Genomic DNA, 17789 nt, shown 5'->3' on the forward strand with positions numbered 1-17789 from the left:
GTATAAATACTAGCAGGTGAGAGAGTTTAGGTAATATCCCACTAGGAAACTTCCCTTTTCACATCCATTCATTCTAAGATACCTCAAGTTGGATAGATATTCCATGCCTTGAGGCATCTTTATAAGTTCAGTAAAACAGAGAATCTTTATAAGTGCAGTAAGACAAAGATCTCTTCAATGCCCTGAGCTTTTCAAATGATGGTACTTCCCGTAAGTTCTCACACCTTTTCAGCAATAATGCAGTGAGACTCATCAAATCAGAGACAGAATCTGGTAATTTTTCAATATTAATACGTGATAGATCAAGAACCTTCAGCTCATGCAATTGCTCTTAAAAAGAACATGTAATAAATTGCAATTGCTTATTATAGCATAACAGTAGAGTTGAGAGATTGGAACACCTTGGTGAATGGCTGGAAGGAATTTCTTTAATTTGGTTATGCATTAGTGAAACTCTCGTAAGATTCTCTGTCCACTCCTCTGCATCCGGCGATTCTTTTAATTGTGCACCTGCTTTAACAATGACTTAGAGTTCTCTTGCAGTGTTTGGATAGTCATATCCCTAATCAAGTCATGCATTTTAACATAGCTATGATCACCATACATTTTTTCACCTTCCAGTAAACAGACATTTTCAAGCCTATTAATAAGCATTGAATGTCCTTTGTCAAATTCTGCCACCTTACTGTTGAACCCTTTTATTTTTTTTTATTATATAATAATATAAATCATATTTTAAAACTTTATTTAAAAATTTAAGTTTTTAAGTTGAAATGATTCTTTAACATGATATTAGAGCTTTAATGACCAAGTGGTCAAGAGTTCAAATCTCATTATCCCTATTTATTTGATAAAAATTAAGTATAAAATAATATGAGCTTAAGCAAGTTTTAAACCCAAAAAACTTTCACTTGTGGAGGTATGTTAGATAATATATAAATTATATTTTAGAACCTCACCTAACAACTTAAGCTAATTAAGGGATTATGTTAGATAATATATAAATCATGTATTAGGACCTCATCTAACAACTTAAACTAAATACATTATCAATTCTTTCTAGGGATCATGAAGTCTTTAGGAAAGAATGCACAAGAAACACCATTGTAGATTTGAATCACTTAGATGGGTATAACTAAATTTTATGTAGAATATGTTAGGTTCCGTATCATCTTTCCTAACTTTTGATTCTTTCAATTCATGTAATACATTTCTCCACTCGCATATGTCACCACTCCCCTCGTGTTCCGGCTATTGTTATAATTCCTTGAGGCAAACCAGCACATTCCCTTGCCATAGATTTTGCAATTTGTTCCACTTATGAAGGAAGTAATGTGTCATGTCCAAGCTTATCCATGAATGAAGTCTAAGCTTTTTGGCTTGAAATAGGCTTTACTTCGATTATTTTTTGGTAGAGCATTCACTGAAAAACTCCAACCATCAAGAGTTTGCTAATTAGAAAGAAAAAATGATAAATGAAATATGACTTGGTAAAGAAATTTATAATCTATATAAAAAAAAAAGAAACCAAAGGTAAAGTAATGGTATCATGTTTGAGATGATGATGAGTAAGATGATAATCGATCTCAATATGCTTAATTTATTCATAAAAAACAGAGTTGTAAGCAATCTGAATAGAACTCTGATTATCACAATATATAAGAGTGGGATGAGAAAGAAAGACTCTTATATTCACAAGTAACTCACATAACCAAACAATTTCTTTGATAGCATATATCATAATATGATATTCTGCTTTGGTTGAAGATTGAGAAACAATAGATTATTTCTTACTCTTTCAAGATATAAAAGAATCACCTAAAAAGATACAAAAACCAATAACTTACTTGTGATCTGTGGGATCATTGTCATAATCAGTATAAGAGTATACATGCAACTCCAAAGAAGAGGTGGATGGAAATAAAAGACTCTGAAAGACTGTGTCTTGAAGATATTTCAAAATACAAAAAATAGTTGTCTAATGAACGATAGTGCAGAAATAATAAACTAACTAACAACATGAATAATATATATAATATCTCGACGAGTAATAATGAAATATACCAAGCTCCTAATAATAGTATAGTATAAAGTAGGATCTGAAAAAGATAAATCATTAAAAAAAAAATATTACGTTAACCTCAATGAGAGTATCTATAGTCTTATTATCAGTAAGCCTAGCCCGCTCGAGAATATCTGTAACATACTTTGACTAAGAAAGAAAGTAATATTTAGTTGAGTAAGCTACCTCAATACCCAAGAAATATTAAAGAAAATCCAAATTCTTCATTTCAAATTGTCTAGCCAACTCTGTCTTTAAAATTTAAATACCATCAATGTCATCACTAGTAATAATCATGTCATCAACATATAAAGAAAAAATGGTATGACTTGCATCATTAAATTTAATAAAAAGAACAGAATCATAAATATTAAAAATAAATCCAAGAGAAGAGATTATAATAGAAAATTTCTCAAACCAAGTATGAGGTACTTATTTGAGACAATATAACATTTTTTTGAGCTAATAAACATATCCAGAGACATATGAAACACAACGAGGGGGCACTATATAAACTTTTTCTTGAAAATCTCCATTCAAGAAGATATTTTTAACATCAAGTTGAGAGATATGTCACCAACAAACTGAAGCTATAGTAGTAAAAATATAAATAGTAGTTATTTTTGCAACAAGAGAAAATATCTCCTCATAATCCATACCATAGTGTTGAGAGTATCATTTTGCAACTAGTTTAGCTTTGTATCACTCAATAAAGCCATCAAAATTAGTCTTGATCTTATACACCCAACGATAACCAACAATATTCTTAGGCACCTATGGAATGCTCAATAGAATTGTTAATCCAAGGAATAATCTTCGCATTGTTTGTTTCTCATGTATCTATCAAGGCATTATACCTCTCATCAATATTCCTAGATATTGCATAAGTTCTACTAATATGTCCCCACATCTTTTTATCCTTAAAAAAATTTCTCATTACATAACTTCAATATGAATAGGTTTTTTTTATCCAACCTCACACTCATATGGTAAAGTGAATCATATCTTTTAATAGCTATAATCAACAAATAAAAAAAACTAGAATGCACAAGAACAAAATACCAAATTGCATAAACTAAATAAATACTACAAAAACTGAAAAAATATCTTCTCAAAGTTATATAATCATTCCAAAAAAATTGCAAAAACATGACACAAATACTAAATTGCAGAAATTGAAAGGAAAATAAAATACCAAATTTATAGAAATAAAACATAAATACAAATTACAAAAACTAAAGGAAAGACAAAATACCAAATTGTTGAAACTAAATGGAAGATGAAATATCAAATTTGTAGAAACTAAACAAATATCACACCAAATTAGATCCATGAATGTTGTGTTTGATATTAAGACTCTTTCCATGAAATCATGCTCTAATACCATGTTAAACAATTCAAAGTAAACAAAGAGAAATATGAACATAAGAGAGGAGGAGTCTAGAGTTCCATTATTTACTTTATTTTGAAGTTATTAATTTAATCTAAATATAAAGAGATTATATATATGTTAAACTAAAAATACTATTCTATACTTAATAAATAAAACAAAATAAATATTTTTTTTAACAATATAGCCCATGGAAAAGAATGCTAAGCAAGAATCCAAGAGTTTTATTAGTTCAATTAGTAATTTAAGTAATATAATTTTAAAAAAATACAGTAACAAGAAATAAATAGACAATTAAAAAAAATACTTTAAGCCTATTCAGATAATGAAATAACTCAATGTTGAATGACAAAACTGAAAAAAAAATATCTCAGTTAAATCAAGTTAATTAACAAACTTTACGACTATGAACATAAGATTTAAATAAGCTCATAGAAATAAATGCATAAAAAAAGCTTGAGAACATAATAACTTCAGAAAAAGAAAAAGAAAGATGAATCTCAATCTTTAGTAAATAAAATGTTGAAGAAAGAAAATTAAGAAAGAAATATAATTAAAAAGGTATAAAAAAAACTTGATCTGAACCCCCTCAAGTCAAGATGTAAAATGTATCGACTCAAATGTACGATTTGATTAATGTTAAAAGATCCCAAGATATTCCTTTAATTTGAGGGTATTTTTTTCTACCAAACAGCTCTCTTGAAGTGCTCAATATGAATAGAAACACGTCGAGAGTTGTTTGTTTTCTCCTAAACGATACTATATATGTCGAGGAGAAGGTCATAAGTAGAAAACCTGCTAGTACTTAGAAAGAGGATGTCATCACTATGGTGAGAAGGGTCACTTTAAAAGGGAATGCCCCCATTTAAACACTGAACAACCTCAGAGACATAGACAACAAAGTCAAAGTCATTAGTAGTTCATCACAGTAAACAGATCGAGAAGGTTGACTCAGTCAGGAGCTAACTCAAATAAGGGACGTCCTAGAGTGCAAAATAAAAAGGATCAAGAAAGGGTTTTTCATATGACCTAAGAGAATGTTAGAGCAACATCAAATGTTGTGGTAGGTATTCTGCAAATGAACGATGATCAAATGCATGTTTTGTTTAATTTTGGTGTCACTCACTCTTTTATAGCAAATAAAAATGTAACAAAATTGAGTAAAGAAACAAAAGGGGTAGAAAAATGACTTATTATTAAGACACCTTTAGGTGAAACTATGAAAACAAATGTTGTATTGGAGGGGGTGGGAATTAACATTAGTGGGTGGGAACTAGAAGCAGATTTAATACCCCTAGAATTAAGTGATTTTGATATAATTCTAGGTATGAATTGGTTGTGCAAAAATAAAGCTTGTCTAAACTACTCTACAAAAACGGTAACCTTCCAAGAGGCTAGGGGTGAAACAATGGTCTTTACAGGGGAGAGAATTTCCAACTTTACAAATATAATCTTGGTTATAGATGCGAGAAAATTGTTAAAAAAGGGTTATACAGTATACCTTACTTATATGATAAATTTGAAAAAGGGTAAAATAGGATTATCTAACATTCCAATTATGAGGGAATTTCTGGATGTATTTCTAAAAGAATTTTTAGGACTACCCTCTGAAAGAGAAGTTGAAGTCATCATTGACATATTGCCTAAGGTGTCTCCTATAGCCCAACCACCATATAGAATGGCCCTAAAAGAATTGGATGAGTTAAAAATTGAATTGTAGGAGCTTTTAGACAAAGGGTTCATACGATTAAGCAACTCACCTTGGAGGACACCCGTATTATTTGTGAAGAAGAAAGATGGAACGCTAAGGCTTTGTATAGATTATCGTTAGCTAAATAAAGTGACAGTAAAGAATAAATATCTACTTCCTCGGATAAATGATTTGTTTGATCAACTAAAGGGTGCTAAAGTATTCTCAAAGATTGATTGAAGATCAGGATATCACCAGATGCGAATCAAAGGGAAAGATATGCTGAAAACTACCTTCAGAACTCACTACGGACACTTTGAGTTCTTGGTGCTATCTTTTGCATTGACTATTGCTCCAACACTTTTTATGGATCTAATGAACCAAGTATTCCAACAATACCTTGATAAGCTTGTTGTCGTATTCATCGATGACATCTTGGTTTACTCTAAATCATATGAAGAACTGTCAATTATATGTCAGGTTGGATAAATGTGACTTCTGGTTAAAAGAAGTTACCTTTTTCAGGCATATAAGGTCTTCAGAAGGCATTTTTATGGACTTTTAGAAGTGGAAGCAGTTTTGAGATGGGAAAGGCCTACAGTAATGGAAGTTCATAGTTTTCTTGGATTGACAGGGTGTTATAGAAGGTTTATCGAAGAGTTTTCAACAATAGCAACTCCATTGGCACGACTCACCAAGAAAAACATAAAATAGGAGTGGTCAAATAAGTGTGATAAGAGCTTTCAAAAATTGAAGAGAAGGTTTACTAATGTTCCCGTGCTAATCTTTCCATTCAAAACAAAAAGCTTTATAGTCTATAGTGATAAAGGAACTGGGTTATGATCTAATGCAACATGAAAAAAGTAGTTGCCTATATATCAAGATAACTGAAGACTCATAAAATCAACTATCCAGTTTATGATTTAGAATTAATAATAGTAATTTCTACCTTACAAGTATTTAGAATTAATAGTAGTAGTTTCTATCTTACGAGTATGGAGACACTACTTATACAAATCTTAAATTTAAATTTAAATTTTCATAAATCATAAGATCCTTAAATATCTGATGTCGTAAAAAAAATTAAATATGCGACAACAAAAATGGATAAAATTAATTAAAGATTATAACTATATTATAAATTATCAACAAGAAAAAACAAATACTGTCACGTATACTCTCAGCAGTAAAAAAAGGTGATTAGTGGTGGACCAAAGACTTGGAATGAGAAAACTATAATTGAGGTAAAGAGATTGGGAACAATATTAAATGTGAGTCCGGAAGGATCCTTAATGGCTCAACTAAAGGTGAATCTAGGATACAGCTAGTCCAACCAAGTATAACAGTGGTTTAACAATCATTTTTTCAATTTTCATTTCCATACAGAACCAATGATAATTTCAGGCAAGAAAATATAATAAATCTTGTCAATATCCTCTAAATGATCAATAAATACTATAATTTGAAAAGGGAAAATACCTTATTGTCTATAAGCATTAAAATAAATTTGGCTCTGTAAAAAATCAAACGTGTTTTCACGAACTCACTGTATATTGTATGGCTAAACAGCCAGGATCAACAAACACAAAATTGCCTACACAATCTTCTTGGTTGCAACTGCTTAATGGCCGAGAGCGACACCACAACACAATATAAATTGCAATTTATTAAGACCAAGTGTTTTCTCCACCTGATGAAACTCTACTTTCTAACAAATTTCGTGGACCCTCCAACTATTTCTGCCTCTTACTATCCAATGCTTCCTTGAGTTTCCTTCCCAATGCATATGCTAGAGGAGGAGGAACAGCATTTCCAATTTGCCGATGCTTGTGTTGAATGTTACCGAAAAACTGATAGTTATCTGGGAATCCCTGGGTCAAAGAATTAAGAAAAAAGGAAACAAATAAAAAAGCAAAACCAAGCTTTTGCGTGCAGCGCAGGAGCCCGGGTAACATCCAAGGTAGATGATTGTTGCAAGCACTGGCTACGTGCTGTCTCTTTTTAAAACTTCTTTCAGAATCAATTTATTTTATAAAGTCAGAAACTTGGACAATGGTCAAACAGTGCAGGGAAACTGAACTTACTTGAGATCGTGCACATTCACGAACAGTAAGAATCCTGTCCTGCTCAGGGTGGAAGCACATCCCCACCTTACCCATTGGCTGGGGATCTGTTATTGATGTTGGGAAGTTCCCTTCCCAATCCAACCTTCCAAATAGCCCCTTCCACTGATTGTGTCGTTTAGCTGTGTTTGGAAGGCACCATGGTATCAAATCAACCACTTGCCCAGTAGACAATTTGACCTGCATATCATGACATTATCGAAAATCACTCGTCTCTACTTTCATCATGCATTAGGTTTATATCAACCTCGCATTGCAAGGTATCAATAAGAAGTGTTTGTACCTTTTCATCTGGGAGATCACGCCAATCAGCACCTGGCCGCTTTGGGATATTCTTGCATCTAATAAGATTCAGCTCATTCATTTCTTTTGATATATGGTCAGTCAAGACAACCATGTCGCCTCGAATTTTCTTTTGAAACCAAGAGATAGGATCATTTCCGTACTGCAAAACAAAAGGTTTGGTTATAATGCCCATGATCATATTAATCTGGAGTAAGCAGTTCCAGAAGAAAATTTTAGCACCTAATATACCTCCAAATTTGTCTTAGAAACACCATTCGCCACAACTGGGAGATCACCAATTGTATCTCTGACAGTTATTGCACGGAAAGGGGCTCCACAAGCAGTACTCCTAACAGCAGCATATTGTGACTTCTCAGACAATGTTATTTTTAACTCTGGGGCAGCAAAAACATGCATTGGCTCTGGCCATTCTGGGAGTATCTGCTCAGGGGCGGCTGCCCATATAAAGGCACGTTTGCGTGACTGAGAAACTCCATATGCTCCGGCCTCCAAAATTCCAAATCTCACCTATTCACAAGCATACACGTGTAGACATGGTTACATACAATTAGCATTCTGCATACAAACACGAAATTATACGACCATGGTTATTTCCAATGGCATCGCAATATCTACCTGATAACCCATCTGAAGAAGAGAAGCAATAGTTAAACGGAAAGTCTGTCCTTTATTGAAAGATACAAAGTTCCTCACATTCTCTAAGAGGAAATACTTTGGGCGGAAGTAATCAGCAAAGGATAAGAATGCTAAGATCATCTCACATTGAACTTTACTCCAAGTGCTCTGATTAAACCTATTCATTCCAGAGAAGCCCTGCAAAGACACATTACTTCTTCAAGTGTCCATAAATTTAAGCGATGTTAGATGCCTCAGGTTAGTGCAAAGAAAGGCTATAAATACCTGACATGGAGGCCCTCCATTGATGAAATCCACCTGCCCTGGCAATGGCAAACCATCAATCACCTTCGCATCAAGTGATGAAGCCAATTTAGCAGCCTCAGAAGTAGAAATACAGTCATCTGCATCTCCACACCTTTCCATCACAGCCCTTAATTAACATCAAATAATCAATCAACAGAAAAAAAATGAGTGAGAACAAAAGAAAATTTCAATCACAAAACAACCACTTACCTGAGGATCACATTGCAATTATTAATAAACATCAATGATTCTGCATGATTGAGTTTAAATGCTTCCCCAGCAGGCTCTTCATATTCAATAGCCCACTTGGTTGTTGAGACACCTGCAATGGTGGAAATAGCCAGTAGTCAATTTATCCAACAGTGGCATAAATATCAACTATTCCTCCAAGTGAAGGATAAAGAGATGAGCACTACCAGCTTGCTGCAATCCCTCAGACAAGCCACCACAACCAGCAAAAATATCCAAAGTGGCCAAAGGGTACTCTGGAGATGCTTCCAATTGTTTGTCATCTTCTGTATCATTTTCTCCTTCTTTGGACTTTCCCTTTCTCTTTCTACTTGCAACATCACCATCTTTACTGATAGCTGAAAACTTTGATTTGATATGAGCTGGTAGCTGTCCACAGTGAAACTGCAAGATTACTTATAGCTCACAGGAGCAAAGTTGAATAGTGATCCTCATAATGGCCCAGAGAAGCAATCTGAACGGCTTAGATGGCCTTAGAAATTAACTAAACTGACAATTCTCCATAAGCTGATGGACTCAGTCAGCATGTAACATTATGGTAATGAACAAAAGACAAATCACCTGCTTGAGGGACCCATTGGAAGGATCATACATGTGCTCACAGAAGAAGATATGATCAAAGATTGCAGGAGCACTGCATGTGGGAATATCAATTTTCTTTCTGACTTCACATTTCCCTTCAATCATCTCAACAGATAAAAGATGTGTTTCTTCACTATAATATATCTGAAATTAAGCAATAAAAACTCATTATGAAATACAAAGAAGCAAAGCCCACATTCAGGAAACTTATAATTGCAAGATTGATAGTTTTCTGCCAATAATTAAGAAAACCAACACATTTCTTATGTCAGAGCAGTTTCTGGAGTTCTTTGGCACGAATTTGTTGGATAAATTTGGATGAGACTATAAATGTCGAGCAATATGGTCAAAGAGTGACTACAGAATCCACAAAGATGATAAAACATAATTATACAGAAGTTTTTAAAAAAGCTTTTACCTCACGAATATCAGAACAATATGCCTTTTCAGGTGAAATATCATCTGGTCTGAAAAATCTTTGAACTTTGACCTCAGTGGATCTTGTTTCAGATTGTTTTGTTTCCATTGGAACAACTTCCAATAACTGGCACACAGCATAAGGCTTCAATCCAACATTCCTTCCACCCTTAAAAGTTTCAGTCTCCCCACTTTCCACGGAAAATTGATGAGGGCTCACATAAACAAAATCATGGACTGAGTACTCCGTTCCCTTGTATGAAAATCCTGTTTGAGAAGAATTCACTATGGATATATTCTTGTCTTCTTCAGATATTTTTAAGTTACAAGAGTGGCAGACACCAGAACCAAGACCCACAGTATCAAATGGAAGAGTGAAGAAAGCACCCCTTTCTGGCCAGTACAAGCTTTTACAGTAATATTCTAGTGGCAATCCTTTCTTTTTCCTCTCTTCTGCCTTTTCCCTATCAATTCTATCAGCATTGGCATTATCTTTCCTGTGATGATGCCCCCAAGGCCTTTTTTGAACTTCCAGAATTATTGCTTGCTTAACATCCTGTAGTTTATAATTCATGCATTCATTTGTTAAGAAAACCTCTCTATCATTGGCAGTGTTACCAAGAACTGTCTCAGATCCCCACTTCATCATTCTCCCATGAAACATTTTACTTCCATTTCTTGTTTCAAACATGTACTCCACAAAATAAATGGCAGGAAGTTCATCTGGTTCATCAACCTCCACTAAGACAGCAGCCCCCACCACAATGACCTGTCCACAAACAATGGCTTGCTTGTAAATGTCTTCTCCAGAAGATGTTTTGCTTACAGGATTCCCATCCCATCTTACCTCTTTTTGTGAAGTATGGGATTTACAATGTTCAAACACTGAATAAGGTTTTAGTGTTTTCTCTACCACCACCTCTTTATCATCATCTTCATTTTCATCCTGTTCCTCAAGTTCATCTTCTTTTACATCACAATCATTTCCCTCTTTCAAATCCTCTGGAGAATAGTTTGAATAATATTCCCCCCATATTCTGTTGATCAGTCTTGTTGTTGTTGCCTGCATAAGCTTCCTCTTGGATGCTCCAGAAGCAACAGTATCCATTGCAGCCCGAGGATTCAAATTGGAATGACACTTTTGCACAATTGCTTTCTTGTTCACTACCCATTTAGTATGGTGCCTCTCCTCCATCATACGAGTCAAACCAACCACAAATGCACATTTCTTGATCTTCTGATCTGGAAACTCAGCAAAAAGCTGTAGTATTATTTGTCCATGCACAACCACATACCTCTCAACTGCTGCTAGATCAGAAGAAATATAAGCATGATGATCCTTCTTGAACTCAGACACTTTCCGGATTACATCTGCAAAAGAAAGCCGTGATACTCGACTTTGCTCCTTCAACAAAGTAATGATGCTTCTTGCAAGCTTTACTGTTTTTAGGACTGGCTTATACCAGGAAGCATATTGTTTTGATGGCTTTCCAAGTCTATACCTGAAGATGTTGAGAAAGACAAAAACACTGATCAAGATCACCAGAAAATAAAATTACTAACTTGCAGCACCAGAAATCTTTCATGAGATAAAACCCAAAATAACTTCCAAAGGGAAAACATACACTTATGGTTTCTCCCTGATATGTTAGTAACCTGCTACCAACTTAATCAATCCCTATAGTTGAATAGTTTCAACATATTTTCAATGAGAAGACATATTTGATTGGCACACAGATTGTTAGTTAAAATGAATAGAAGCAAGGTCAAGAGACAGCAATAATTCTAGCACATGTGCATGTGTCTGTATGTTTGTTGGTGTTATGTGTTTGATTAAAAACAATATGAGAATATTACAATACCAGGCCATGTCCGTGCGTAGTGATATAAAAATCATTGATGATCCAAACTCAATCATCCACTCCTTTATCGCACTCAAAAATATTGGCAAACCCATGTCATCCTGAGCCTCCAAACCCCTTGAAGAAGACTGATCAGGACCATCATCAAGACAGAATCCGCTTCCGTCATCTTCAGTCATACTTCCTGATCCAAAGATGGTGACATCAATGTCTTCACAAGGTTTCATTGGAAGAAGCTCCAGAGAAATCAACCTTGAGTCTGAGTTATAAAGTGACCAGTTATGAAGCATTCTTCTAGGGAGATCATCAGGATGGTCAATTACATCATCACTTGCAACAGCTATATACTCATCGGTTTCTTCATTAGAGTGTTTGTAAAACGCAGGGAGAGGGTAGTCATTTGCAATCTCATCTTCATTAATTTTGATGTAGATTGTGTTGGATGCAGAAACTGAACCACGACTTTTCTTCTGCCTCATATTAGACTGCCAATACTCTTCTTCCTGCAATAATCTTGCTAACTTTGCATCCTCATCTTCCTCAGCTGTGGTACTGGATTGGTTAGACTGATTCACAACAGCACCATCCACAGATTCTGGACCAATCACCAAGTTCCCACCAGAATTTGCTGCTTTTGCTATCAGAACATTTCCATGATTGCAACTTTCATCTCTCAAGGCAACAAGAACAGGCAAGTCTGCAAATTTCTTATCATTCTTTTTGGAAGTCTCATCCAAACCAATTATTTGGTGATAAATAAATTCACCCTGTGAAATGAGGAAATTCCTGATGGATACTGCACCAGAGAAACACTTATTTCCACTCATTGCTCGCACAACCCCAGCAAGCAACTCATCAAGGGTGACTTCAGGGTTTCCTCCAGAGAATCTTGAGAGTTTTTTGTAGACTTCAACACAAGCAAGTGCCTTCAGAAAGAAATGATCAAAGAACTTCTTGTAGCCACCTGCAGGCTTAATGCAGTCATAATCTGCCACTTCAGTACTCAGCCAAATGACTGGGGATCCATCTTCATAACCAGAGATATCCCATGCTTCTATCCTTCCAAAGCCATCACACCTAACATGCACTTCTTTTTCCTTGTCAAGGCTTTCCTCGTGAGGCATTATAATGCCAGAGATGAACATATCATCAACTTCAACCATCTCCAAGGGCTGTGGGTTGCCATTTGCATCATGCACAACAAAATCAATCAATCTCCTGTTTGGGCGACCCTCTTCTTGCCCTTGAGTCAAACGAACAGCTAGAATCTCTTCATCGACAACTTGTTCTTTCTTTGATTCAACATAAGACTTCTCTTCATGCAATCGTACAGATTTCTCCTTGAAATCTTTGCATGCAGCAGCTCTCTTAGGCCTTTTCAGTGAACCATCACCACCAGTAGGCTCTTCCTTGTTGGTATCGGGGGAATTTCTCTTCTTCCCTTTTGTGTTTTTTTCTGGCACTTCTTTTTTTACATTAGACACTGAAGATTTTTGTTTCCCTTTTTTGTTCTTCCTCATACCTACTGCAAAGTTCAAAAGTTCAGTGAAGAAGCAAAAAGGCTAATACTTTGATTGTTTAACGTCAGTCATGAAGCAAAATGCATTAGACTTTGAATGTAACAAAAAAAGTCATTTTGTAGTGTGCTATCAATCAACCATATTAGTTCATGCAGTACTCCCTCGTACAAAGTGATTTTTCTAGTGAAAAAAATTAACCCTTATATCAAGCCAAAACAACCCTGTATTTGGTAACGTGGTTAGAAGTACACTACGGTTGTTAAGCATCAAATTGATGGCTCATTTCCATGCACCAAATTGATGCGGTGAGTTTCGCATTTCAAAATACCAAAAAGCTGTTCACATTTATGTAACAAATTGAGAAAGCTAATAAATGAAATTGAGGTATATGAAAAACTCTCAAGATTCTCTATTTTCTTAGAGGATTTATGAACCAGATTGCAGACACGCCAAATCAAGAGGGCTAATAAGTGATATGCTTGATCAAATATCAAATGTGCCCTAAAACTTTTATTGCAACAGTGGCATATAAAGGGTTACAAACCAACCAAATTGAGAGAGCTAATAATTGATGCTTCTCACATTTCCAAACATACTAGACCCAAAAATCAAACATGTTCTAATAAAACGGTGGCAAATAACAAATTGAGAAAGCTGGTATTTGATGCTTCTCACATTTACAAACATACTTGATGGAAATATCAAACATGTTCTAATACAATATTGGCAAATAACAAATTGAGAAAGCTAATAATTGATGCTTCTCAAATTTCCAAACATATTCTAAATTTTCTAATAAAATAATGGCAAATAACAAATCAAGAAAGCTGATAATTGATGCTTCTCAAATTTCCAAACATACTTGACTGGCGTATCAAACATGTTCTAAATCTTCTAAGAAAATGGTGGCAAACAACAAATTGAGAAAGCTGATAGTTGATGCTTCTCACATTTCCAACATTCTTGACCCAAATATCAAACTTGTTTTAGAATTTTTAATACAACAATGGCAAATGACAAATCAAGAAAGGTGGTATTTGATGCCTCTCACATTTACAAACATAATTGACTGAAATATCAAACGTTTTCTAATACAATAATGGCAAATAACAAATTGAGAAAGCTAATAATTGATGATTCTCACATTTCCTAACATATTTGACCCAAATATCGAACATGTTCTAAACCTTCTAATAAAATAGTGGCGAATAACAAATTGAGAAAGCTAATAATTGATGCTTCTCACATTTCCAAACATGCATGACTGACATATCAAACATGTTCTAAATCCTCTAACAAGATAGTGGCAAATAACAAATTGAGAAAGCTAATAATTGATGTTTCTCGCATTTCCAAACATGCCCAACTGACATATCAAACGTGTTCTAAATCTTCTAATAAATTAGTGGCAAGTAACAAATCAAGAAAGCTAATAATTGATGCTTCTTACATTTCCAAACATACTTGACTCAATTATCAAACATGTTCTTGAATTTCTAATACAACAGCGGAAAATAACAGGGTTACAAACCCATCAAATCAAGAAAGCTAATTATTAATGGATTTCATATTTCCAATCCTACTTGAGTGCACTACGAAACATGCCCTGAAACTTCTATTATGGCAGTTTAAATAACAAGGCCACGCAGCCATTAAATCAAGAAGTATAATAACGCTTACACAAACATCAAACTACATGCATAAAGTACGCTAGGAAAATGAGACTAGGACTCAGATACAATCAAGATAGTGCACCATAATACTTTCTATACACGAAAGAAATCTAAATTCTATATTCTTTCTTAACAGGTTTTGTTTTCTAACAGAAACTGTACAACTTCCTGCCTAAGCACCAAAGATTTGTATATTGTGTACAAGTTTTAACTCGGAAACAAACAAACGAACAGACAAACAAACCCCAATTTGCAAAAATGAAAAAAAATAAAAAACCCAGCTGATGAATTGGATCCTGGGTCTAAGTTTTGGGTGATGGAAAGAAGTAAAGTAGGATGTTTTGCCTTTGACTACATAGAATAATGTTAATAGTCCTTGACAAATCTTAAACAAAAATACAAAAGCGAAAAACCAACGAACCATTCATAATCCAATCATGAAACAAACATCAAGTAGATTGAGGTTGGATGATAACCAGATGATGAAGAAGAAATAGTATTATCAACTGGATCATTTGTTGTTGTATCCAATATTGATGAAGATCCCATCTTTATTTCTTTCCCTTATCGACAAACCCCTCCTGCTTCTGCTTTGTTCTTTGTCCTTTGCGGTGGCCTGGGTTAGGTTTGGGGTTTGGTTGTTAGATTGATGACAGCAACAAAACTAAAATGTAATAAGTAATGGTGGATTTAAAGGGAAAAACAGTGGGCGGGAAACGAAAAGATGTGTGCTTTGGTTTTGGACATTGGTGTCTATTGCCTCCAAAACAAAAACCAAAAGGTGTCAGTGTAATTCACCCATCTCTTCCCTCCATACCACATTGCGTTTACTTGCTCCCACTCTCCACCACTGTGTCTCAGATTTCTTTGTGGAATGGGCCGATTCTCTTTCTGGCCCATTAAACTGACAACAAAAGCCCGTTATTATATTGCTTGTAGGCTGTTTCCTATTGGGGTAATAGTAAAGGTTGGATTTTTACTCAGATCACCCTCCATCATATGTTCCCGCGGCAGACAACGACACAATGTAAGCCGGACGTGCCGTTGACGTTGCAGAAGCTCAGTAATAGCTGCCAGATTACCATGAGAAGAATCATGTTGAAGCAATAGGTCCACACTGCAAACTTAGAATCAACTTCCACGATGATTTTTTCTACAATCCACCCACCAAGCAATATCTATGCCGTTTAAAATACCCCATAGCTCAGCACAAAGCACTGAACATATATCAAGATGGTAAGCAAAGCCCTTAATCCAACCTCCAGCACCATCTCTGACAAGACCTCCAGCTATAGCAGTACCAAGTAAGGCTGTAAATGCCCCATCTGTATTCAGCATCACCCAACCACTAACGGTTACGCCAACAGAGAGAGAGAGAGAGAGAAGAGGGAGACTAGTCCACAATTGGTGTTTTCATTTCGTTGTAATTCTAATGGTTACGCCAACACTTTTCAATTTGTCATGGGAACCATGAAAAAATCTACTAAAACTATCTTCGTCAGTATATCTGTCAATTAGTCTTTTGATTTAACAAAAATAAAACGGATAATCTTCTCTTTGAAGTTTTGCTTGATAAAATGTCTATTTATTTCCCAGTGTTTTGTTCGATTAAGATATCAATTATAGCCGTCTTTGTCACAAAACAAATTTCCATTAGCAAGCACTTTTATCATCCTCCTAAACTCACTTTTGTTAAATAATATTTATATAATTTTATTTATTAAATATATAATAAAATTTTAATTTAATCTATATATATTTTATTTATATTTAGATTAAAATTAAACGCTTATAATATACAGATCATTCAATATTTTAGTTTTCTTTTTAGTGTTTAATTTTAATTATTTTAATAATATACCAAAGTTAGTTTTATGAAATGAAATTTAATTATAAACATAGCTTTCGCAGATCCAACTCCACGGTGAGTTGACTGGGTGTTTATAGGGAGCAGCCCCTACTGGGATTCGAGACAGAGCCTTGAAAATTTTTTAGAGTGATATTTTATTTTCAGCTTCTTCAAAATTTGGTATTTCATCTTCCCTTCAGCTTTTATAATTTGATATTTTCATTCAATTTTTGCAATTATTTTGATATTTCATCCTCCCTTTACTTTATGCAATTTAGTATTTTCTATGATTATTAATTATGGCTACTAAAAGAGATGATTCACTTTAATCTGTGAGTGTGAGATTGGATGGGAAAAACTATTTATATTGGAGTTATGTAATGAGAAATTTTTTTAATAGTAAGAAGATGTGGGGGTATGTTAGTGAAACTTATATGATAACTAAGAATATTGAGGAGAGGGATGTTGTTTTGATAGATATATGGAAAGAAAATAATGCAAAGATTATTACTTGAATCAATAATTCTGTTGAGCATTCGATAGATGCGGAGATAGCAAAGTATAAGACAATAAAAGAGGTTTGGGATCATCTCCAAAGGTTATTCAAACAATCAAATTTTGCAAAATAGTATCAATTAGAAAATGACACACAAGCTCTTCATTAAAAAAATATAAGTGTTTAAGAATTTTATTCTGCTTTAATAGATTTTTGGGATCAACTGACTCTTATAGAATAGGAAGAATTAAAAGTATATGGTTTCTATATTGAGCGTAGAAAACAATAATGATTGGTACAGTTTTTAACAACACTTTGCAGTGATTTGAAGGACTTAAAGGTTCAATTCTACATCATTTTCCATTGTCTTTTGTTGATTCTGTTGTTAGTAAGTTATTGGCTGAAGAAATACGTCTTTAGTCTTATTCTTAAAAGGAAATTATTTCTGCTTCAAATTCTTTTGTACTAACAATACCTGATAAGTCATTTTCTAATCATTAAAACAAGCCTAACGCAAGGATTGGCTTTGATGAGTACAGTTTCTGTAAGCAGAAAGATCATTTGAAGGCTTAGTGTCCTAAATTAAGACAATAGAATCAAGCTTGAAAATCTGGCAGTCAATTATAATTTAATGCTAATAGACCACCTC

General features: G+C 34.3%; 1 protein-coding gene across 4 annotated transcripts; it reads right to left on the reverse strand.

Moving 5' to 3' along the window:
- Window positions 1-6557: 6557 nt before the first annotated feature.
- Window positions 6558-16125, reverse strand: LOC105107479 (DNA (cytosine-5)-methyltransferase 1-like). Of its 4 annotated transcripts, none has more exons than XM_011001416.1 (12): window positions 15272-16125; window positions 11603-13124; window positions 9742-11242; window positions 9303-9467; window positions 8909-9110; window positions 8703-8814; window positions 8472-8619; window positions 8187-8384; window positions 7800-8078; window positions 7549-7710; window positions 7227-7445; window positions 6558-7013 (listed from the first exon to the last, which is right to left on the reverse strand). In XM_011001416.1, the coding sequence occupies exons 1-12, from the start codon at window positions 15342-15344 to the stop codon at window positions 6876-6878; spliced, it is 4719 nt and encodes a 1572-aa protein (XP_010999718.1). In that variant the 5' UTR covers window positions 15345-16125; the 3' UTR covers window positions 6558-6875. The 4 variants fall into 4 exon arrangements, with proteins under 4 accessions (XP_010999718.1, XP_010999717.1, XP_010999720.1 ...); XM_011001415.1 differs by having other exon boundaries at window positions 11603-13127; XM_011001418.1 differs by having other exon boundaries at window positions 15217-15363.
- Window positions 16126-17789: the final 1664 nt, after the last annotated feature.

Source organism: Populus euphratica, unplaced genomic scaffold, assembly GCF_000495115.2.
Source record: "Populus euphratica unplaced genomic scaffold, PopEup_1.0 scaffold161.1, whole genome shotgun sequence".
NCBI classification, from domain to species: Eukaryota; Viridiplantae; Streptophyta; class Magnoliopsida; order Malpighiales; family Salicaceae; genus Populus; species Populus euphratica.